The 6,238-nt window shown below is 30.4% G+C and overlaps 1 protein-coding gene across 1 annotated transcript in view; it reads left to right on the top strand.

Moving 5' to 3' along the window:
* Positions 1-6,238, top strand: part of Atg7 (Autophagy-related 7) — a 53,552-nt gene continuing 47,314 nt past the window's right edge. The window contains exons 1-2 of the mRNA XM_067277951.1: positions 1-55; positions 212-373. Coding sequence (XP_067134052.1) covers positions 232-373 — 142 coding nt within the window. The 5' untranslated portion in view covers positions 1-55; positions 212-231. The remainder of the gene's footprint in view (positions 56-211; positions 374-6,238) is intronic.

Here is a 6,238-nt window from a genome sequence, read left to right as displayed (position 1 = left end):
TACACCAGTAGAGGGCGGCAAGAATTGAAAGAGGCGGAGAAGGAAGTATCGTTTGGTAAGATTATATTATATTGTCCAATAAATACTTGAAATTTTCAAATAAACAAATATAAGATAACTCGATGACAAGCTGGAATAATAATAAATAAATAAATATTTGTTTTCAATAAATGAGTTTTATTAATTATATTTTCTGATGTTTTTCCTGTAGGATGTGATCAAATTTGAAATATGATGGAATATCGAATGCTGCAATTTTCTCCATTCTCCTCTGTTTTAGATCCTGGATTTTGGTATCAGCTGACTAAAAGAAAATTAGATGTATATAAATTAGATGATCAACCAGTGAAAATTGGGGGATGGTACACAAATGGTAAAATACACCTTTTCTTAAATCTTTTTGCACATTTAGGCAATTTTTATATTAAAAATAAGCTTGATATTATATATATAAACACAAATAATTACGGTTTTTTGATACCTTTAAAATAAATTACTCCACAAACCAATAACCAGCAAAAGCCACAAAAATTTACTAGTTTGCTTCTGTATACTGGAGATCCTCTATTTACGAACTTACAGATTTATGAAAAATTCAACCCTACGTCTAAAATTTAAATTTTGCATGAGTTCTGAGGTTCTCTCGCAGGTTGTGGGATGGTGTCAAAGTCTGTAATGTTGGAGTAATGGTATTTTTTGCTATTATTTGCAATTTTTATAAAGTTTTATGATTAGTGCTTCAAAAGTGCATTCAAATGATAAAGATAAATTCGAGTGTGGCTCTGCTATTGTGAAAACAACTTGATATTATAAAACTAAGTGCCTTATGTGAAAAAACCACATTTGAAACATCTGCTACTAAACAGTAGTGAGCAGGTAAATGAGTGTAATGTATTCTATTAAGTACATTGAAAGATCAAACACTAACAGTATGTGGTTATTCTGTGTACAAATGTATTTTTTAGGTTAGTTTTTGACTTATGACAAAACCTCGGGAGCCTAACCTGTCTGTAAGTAGGGAAGCATCTGTATAATGGACGTCGTCGGGTTTAACTGAAAGAATACAGAATAGAACAACAAATTAAAAGTTGGAACAGAATGTTTTAGAATCAAAGTTCAAGTGTTTTTGCTGATTATTGGTGTTTGTGGAATGGTTTATTTATGTATTTTTCCTCCAGAAACTTGAAATAAGTCATAACTTCCCAATACTCAACACCGGAAGATAGTCAATAACGTACCTCTACAAACCTGTTACTGTGTACGAAAACGTTCGTCAAATCTTGTTTTTCATTCTCTGGATGATACGCATCGGTAACAGGTTTGTAGCGGTACGTTCTTGAAATAAGTTTTAAAACATTATAAAAAAATTATGGTAACCATGTATTAATATAATTAGATGTGAATTATTAATAATATACAATTTTTACACTTTCAATTTGTTAACATTTTTATATATTATGTTTTTATGAGTTATTTGTATATATACCAGACATGGGCAAATGCGGCTCCGAGAGCCGCATGTGGCTCTTTTTGAGTTGCATGCGGCTCTTGCTGAAAGTGTTAATTTCTATTTTTTATTATTTTTATAATTTTGTGAAAATATATTTATTAAAAAAATTCAATATTTGTTTTATATTATATTTATATTATATAATAAAATCACGCGCCTTACCATACTAACTGCCACGACAGTACAGGTACAGAACTGCGGCTCCCATGCATTTTGCAAAACCTACATTTCGGCTCCCACTGAACTCCTGCTTGCTCACCCCTGATATATACAAACAAACCCATCTATATTGGTTGCCATTTGAATGTACATGATTAGGATGACAAATGATTCCATTGGTTTTTCATGCTTCTGGTTTTTTTTTTTTTTTTTTCTTTTTTAACTGGATGATGTAATACAGTAGAGCGTCGATAAGTGGAATGTCGGTAAGTGGAATGGTCAGAAAGTGGAACGATTTTCAGTCGGACTGTGTCGTGCTGAATCGAATGTTTTTAATACTAAATTTACTTCTAAAGTATAATTTTAATGTTTTTTATATTCTTTAATATATTTATTTTGTTTGTACAAAATGCAGAAATAATTTTTAACGATACGATAGCCTCGATTATTATTATAAAAATTTTCGTTAGGCTTAAAATCGACGAAAATTCAACACGAAGCGACACGCAACGGAGAAAAATTCAACAGGAAGTGATACGCAACGGAGAAAAATTTGAACATCGGACAGGTTAATGTATTTTTTCGTACAAAGTCAGAAACTGGAACAAATCATTAACTGGAAGGACCCCAGTCCCCAATTGGTTCCACTTTTCGACGCTCTACTGTAATAGAAATGTTTGAAACTTTAAGGATTATTTGTTCATAATTGTATTTTTCTGTTAAAATTTAAGACTCGGTTTTTTATTTATACTGAACAAATAACAGAAACACTATTAATTATGCTTTTGTGTTCCAAAGTATAAAAAGTATTATTATTCTTACACTACTATATTTTTCTAAATACCTTATATGTACTGAGGTAAAAACATCAAATATTGTATATTACAAATTAAACATTTATTTTAGATTTATGTTATATATATATATATGTTACAGTCAAAACCCGTTTTTAATTAGAATGCGTTTTAACTAGTTGAAACTAGTTTATACTGGATGTCTTTGTTAAAACCCGTTTTGTCTAGTTAAAACTAGTTTTAACTCAAATTCATTTTTGACTAGCAGTAAATTCTAGTTTTAACTAGACAAAACGGGTTTTGTCTAGTTAATTTACTGCTGTACATGTTTTGATTTTAGATAAAACTAGTTTTAACTTTTAACATTAGTTAAAACTAATTTTAGCTACATAAATATGTTTGGGGGAAATAAATAAAGTTATGTATAGTGATTCGGGGGAAGGTGCCTAGCATTTTGCTTATGAAGGAAATTATAGCGATAATTTGGGTTTCAGAGGCCTCTAATGAAAATATCATATTCTTGAGCATGTTTTTCAAAGAAAACTTTGGAGTATATGAAAAATAATTGTATATTGTGTTTGCAATGATGACTTTTTTTACTGTCTGGCATTTTAGGCATCTCACCCCAAGTATCCGGGTGAGATGCCAAATGCCATTAAGGTAAGATAACAAATATAATTGCATAAAATTAATTTTCGAATATCTTAACCAAATTTAATTTATTGCATATTTAGTACAAAGTACTTCATAGTAAGTATAACAGCACAGTATAAAAGTATTGTTAAGTTTCCGCCCATTCTAATGTGCCCTATAGCTAGTTGATAGCTTTTTTTCAGTCTAAAAGCCTTTTTGAGAAGTCCTTATATAATTTCTATGCATATCCTGCAATAAAACGAGAAAACAAAACTTTATTAAAAATAGGCATATTGGAATTCAATTAACAAAAAATAGGCATGTTACCCCAAGAAAAATGTGGCATCTTTCCCATCTGTCGGGGTAAGATGCCTAGTGGAGTCACTTGTTCTAGCATGTCCGATTGGAATCGGCGGTAGCTTACAATGGAAACTTTAGAACCTTAACTACATCACACATTAATTGTTAATTTTTAATAAATTCTATTTTAACTTTTAGCTTTAAAATGATTCTAGAAACATTTCACAACAAAAACTTCATTCTTATATTGCTTTTATTCTTCTCAGATGTAGAAAATGACGTAATGGTAGCCAACTACAGCTTTCCACACTCAATATTGGCCCAAAGATTCATCACACAAACACATGACAATATCTGACGTCACTGTTTGAAAATATTAAAAAGTAGGCATCTTACCCCACTTACCATCTTACCCCGAATCACTCTACATGTTGCAGTCAAAACCAGTTTTTAGTTAGGATGCATTTAAACTAGTTTATACTGGATGTCTTTGTTAAAACCCGTTTTGTCTAGTTAAAACTAGAATTTACTGCAAGTCAAAAATAAATTTGAGTTAAAACTAATTTTAACTAGACAAAACGGGTTTTAACAAAGACATCCAGTATAAACTAGTTTCAACTAGTTAAAACACGTTCTAACTAAAAATGGGTTTTGACTGTAATATGTATATATATATATATATACAGTAGAGACTCGTTAATCAAAATCGCCGGTAATCGGAACGATTTTCAGTCGGACTGTGTCGTGCTGAATCAAACGTTTTTGATACTAAATTTACTTCTAAAGTATAATTTTCATGTTTTTATATTCTTCAATATATTTATTTTGTTTGTACAAAATGCAGAAATAATTTTTAACGATACGATAGCCTCGATGATTATTATAAAAATTTTCGTTAGGCTTAAAATCGACAAAAATTCAACACGAAGCGACACGCAACGGAGAAAAATTTGAACATCGGACAGGTTAATATATTTATTCGTATATAATCGGTAATCGGAACAAATCACTAATCTGAACAACCCCAGTCCCCAATTGATTCCGATTTTTGGTTCTCTACTGTGTATGTGTATATATATATATATATATATATATATGTGTGTGTGTGTGTGTGTGGTGGCCTGTCCCCCGCACTAGTGACATGGTCAAGCCGAATGTCGTGCACACCCATTCTGGCACACGCGGGAAAAGATGAAGACGAAGCTTAAGCGCATTCTTCTCCCCCGAGGCAAAAAGAAGACGACGGTAAGAGTAGGAAAGGAAGAAGCTACGACGTGTCCGCCTCAAGACGATTTGTTAGTGTTCTTTGTGTTGTAACGTCCTCTGTATTATATTAAAGTGTACGTCCTTATATGTTATAAGAAGTTCTTCGTGTTTTCTTAAACTGAGTTCTACACGCGCCTCTTAACGCTCAGCTCAGCCATCCACAGACACCACATATATATATACATACAAATACTGTCAGATAACTAAGTTATAACTAAGTTGAATATAAGTCTCCTTTTTTAGTGAATGAAAGCAATTTAAAATTTAATAATTAATCATTTTATATTAATATTAAATTAGTTTGATTTCAAAAAGTATTTAATACACTTTATACTATTAAATTATTGTTACCCTTTTCACTTTCCTGGCAGTTATATATAATAGAAGGCAATTAGTCAAAAAAATGACTCTCCAAGATTTTTACATTTTTGTACTCAGGACACCATGAAATGTTGAGAAATGCAAAAAAATATAGGGTTTTTTTTCTTGTGTGTGTGTGTGTGTATGTGTAGCATGATTTTGTTCACCCTTTTTGAAGCTTAGTAACTCCTGTGCTTTTTGTCAAAAATTTATGAAATTTTGCAGGGAGGTTTTTGTTTATTAGGGGGATTGATGCTATTAAATTTTAGTGGTTAAAGGTTGAAGGAGTGAGGAGATAATGGGCATCATGTGTATCTCCAATATGGTCAGACTTAATGATGATTTTACTTATTAGCATTTACAGTTTTTTATAAAGCCCATCCCTACCCTGAAAATTAAGCTTTTTGCCATTTTATAATTGTTAAAAATATAAAAATAAAGTTTTAAAATAAAATATGATAACAAATGGTACCACAAAATGTTGCCAGGAGAGTTAAGGAACTCGTTTGCTGGATTTTTTATAGTTTTAATCTAAGTAAGTACAATTTTATTATAAGTTAAATGAATTTTAGTTTTGGAAATCACAAAAAACATAAACTCTGTTTTGTTTTATTTGTAATTTATTGAACTATCAATAGAAGTAAAAAATTTTTGTTTTCTTTATTTATATACAAGATAGGTTTTTAAATAAGGTACAGTACAGTCTATTTTAAAAATTTAGGCATAACCAGAAAATTCCAGTTACTAGATGATTAGGAAAAATGAAACAGAATAACACGTTTTATTTCCTCCATTTAGCTTCTTGTTTGGATTTGTATTAAATTATTATTTCAGCAACCTAATAGTGCTGTTTTTTTCTCAAACTTATAATGACAGCTTCTCTATGTTGTTGACTTTTGTTTATTAAATGAGGCTAAAGAGTGAACACAATCTAGATCAGAATGTAGAAATACAAATTTTATAATAGCATTTATAGAAAATGTTAAAACATACAGAAACATTCATTTAATACAGATGCTGTGATTTTTTATAACTTGAAACAAATGTGTTTCCATAGACAGAACTAAATATTGCAATGTTCTGGTGCTAAAGCATACCATGCTTTCTTAACTGTCATGTTTAATTTCTCCACATTGTTATTGCTTAACATTGACATATATAGGGTGTGTTCATAAAGTGTAATGCAAGTGTTGTTGTAAAAAAAATTTATTCAAGA

Source organism: Centruroides vittatus, unplaced genomic scaffold (genome assembly GCF_030686945.1).
Source record: "Centruroides vittatus isolate TY-2023 unplaced genomic scaffold, ASM3068694v2 contig_784, whole genome shotgun sequence".
NCBI classification, from domain to species: domain Eukaryota; kingdom Metazoa; phylum Arthropoda; class Arachnida; order Scorpiones; family Buthidae; genus Centruroides; species Centruroides vittatus.
The sequence above is the reverse complement of the archived record's forward strand: the minus strand, read 5'-3'. Positions and strand labels throughout refer to the sequence as shown.